Genomic DNA, 2500 nt, shown 5'->3' with positions numbered 1-2500 from the left:
CAGTTTAGAGAGTGTGTTAAGACCTGGGCTCTGATCCAACAGGGACCTGAGCACATAGTGAGGACAAACATATGGACCTAAAAGTCAGACAACTCAGAAGACCTGACACACACACACACACACACACACACACACACACACACACACACACACACACACAGACCAAGAAACAGCAGGAACTGAACAACAAAGAAAGAAGAACAAAAGGGGATCTGAACAGGAGAACCTGAGGAACCTGAGGAACCTGAGGAACATGGGAATGTGCAGAGTCTACAGTATATATATATATATATATATATTTCACTGTGAAACCTCCCATCACTGTGTGTGTGTGTGTGTGTTTGGCAAACCGGTTCGACAGCTAACAGACATAATGAGGAACACTGCTGAGTGTGTGTGTGTGTGTGTGTGTGTGTGTGTGTGTGTGTGTGTGTGGTGCCTGACTGCCAACTCAAAAGGTACAGGCAAATGAAGGATTAGAGATTAGAATGCGAGGACAAGCGGTAATATTTAACACAAAGTTCTAGTGGATCTCACACACACACACACACACACACACACACACACACACACACACACACACACACACACACACACACACCCCCCCCCAACTGGCTGTTACAGTATACACTGTAAGGGAAGGAAAATGTACAGTTTTTTTGAAGCAATTACGGTCCTCCATCCTGTGTGTGTGTGTGTGTGCGCTAAATGTTACCTTTCCGTTACCTTCATTTTTAACGTTAAACAATAATAATAACAACAACAATAATAATAATAATAATAATAATAAAACAAACAAACCTCTTCATAACTCCACAATATTCAGTCATTTGTCACATGGAGCTAATTGTTAGGTTCTTTAGTCAGTTTATTCTTCCACATCTACACTAAACTTTATAAACGGTTTATTCCTGCTGTTGGAGCACGTGTGTGATTACGGTCGCACAAACCTACATGTAACGTTAATCTGACCTGAAGCCTGAGTAAACTCCGCCCTGCGTCTCTTACCTAAAGTCTCCATTACACAACCGTTTCAGGCTCCGCCTTCCTCTGTGTTACTATAATAAAGGATAAAGGAAAACTACAATAAATTTCTTTTGTGAAAGCACAGCGACCGGGTTCGGTGATACGGCACGTGACGGGATGGGGTGTGTGTGTGTGTGTGTGTGCGCAGTTCACAACAAGGCTAAACTAACACAAGAAGCATAAGGAAAGAGTTAGCGAGAAAAAAACAAATCTATTAGTGTTCTAATAATGACATCTGTAAACCGAGTGGACTGAAGACAGAACCCTGAGGTACACCGTAAATATAACGCAGTTAACATCAAGCGTATAATTTAATTACGGATTCTTACGCTCTAAATTATTTCTCCAGTCAGTTTTACATTCATTTATACTCATTTTAATGTCACGTGGAACCATAAGAAAAAACTTGACCGTTCCGAAGCACTGACACTGGAGACTCCTTCCACAAAACACCTCCCACCGTATCGATCGTCCTTTGTACACGTCCCTGTGCATAGTAATGAGCTGTTGCTATGGAAATGATAAGGTATCAGAGCGAGTGCATTAATAGTAACCTGCGCTACATAATCGGCGTCCAGGACTCAGCAGATAGTGAGCAGAACATCACAGACATTAATTTCACTCTAGAGAAATTTAGAGAAATTTGTCCCACCACATGTTCACTGGGCTCCGTTGCTAAGCAACGGTATAACAGAACACATCACAGGATGAAGAGGAAATACTGAGGAATATCACAGGAGGCTTGATCAAAACACCACCACCACCAGCCATTTCTGACAGGATCGAGTCTTACCATGATGTCCTCACAGTCTGTCTCTCTCTCGCTCTCTGATGCTTGTTAACAAAATCTCAGCTTGTTGTTTTGAGGTTCAAACACATGTGAGGGGATTTAAGAGAATCTGAGCGCGCACCTGCCGTCAGACGACACGCCCGCTCTGGGGTTTGGTGCTCGCTCACATGGACCGGTAAATCCAAACACGCTGACTCAAGCAGGTGACGACAGCAACGGGTTGTACACAAGCACCTGGGTTCTGACGTAGACGTCATGCACAGACATGAACAGACAACCAGCAGATCTCTCATGACACATCAGACGCACCGAAACAAACCCACGGACTGAAGACGAATAACACGGCTCTTTAAACAAAATCCTCATCATCATCATCATCATCAGAGGAGGAGGAGGAGGAGGAGGAGGAGATTAGCTAAATGATTCTCTAAATTAAATTAATTACAACATTTGTTTTTGATGCTTTCTTCATCCCACTCACCAGAATGTATTCTGGAGAAATCTGAATGAACATCAGAACATTCATGAAGGCAAAATCTGATCTCACATGAAGGACACAGAGGAACTCCAGAGGAACTCCATCAGTAGCCGGAGTTCCTCAGTCAGGACTGATTTCAGTTCATGTGCCGCGAGACGGCTCTTAAACTTCAGAGAGACTTTTTATCAGTTTGGTTTAGACTTTGT

At 43.1% G+C, this 2500-nt stretch overlaps 1 protein-coding gene across 8 annotated transcripts in view; it reads right to left on the bottom strand.

Moving 5' to 3' along the window:
* The window catches only part of rab11fip4b (RAB11 family interacting protein 4 (class II) b), a 21436-nt gene that overhangs the window by 15326 nt on the left and 3610 nt on the right, over positions 1–2500 (bottom strand). The window contains exon 1 of one of the 8 annotated variants that reach the window (XM_027168288.2): positions 1820–1843. The exons of the other annotated variants lie outside the window; for them this stretch is intronic. Within the exon in view, the coding sequence (XP_027024089.1) occupies positions 1820–1822 (3 nt within the window). The 5' untranslated portion in view covers positions 1823–1843. Of the gene's footprint in view, positions 1–1819; positions 1844–2500 lie in introns of those variants that run through there. 8 annotated transcript variants of the gene reach the window in all.

This window comes from Tachysurus fulvidraco, chromosome 5, assembly GCF_022655615.1.
Source record: "Tachysurus fulvidraco isolate hzauxx_2018 chromosome 5, HZAU_PFXX_2.0, whole genome shotgun sequence".
Classification (NCBI taxonomy): domain Eukaryota; kingdom Metazoa; phylum Chordata; class Actinopteri; order Siluriformes; family Bagridae; genus Tachysurus; species Tachysurus fulvidraco.
The sequence above is the reverse complement of the archived record's forward strand: the minus strand, read 5'-3'. Positions and strand labels throughout refer to the sequence as shown.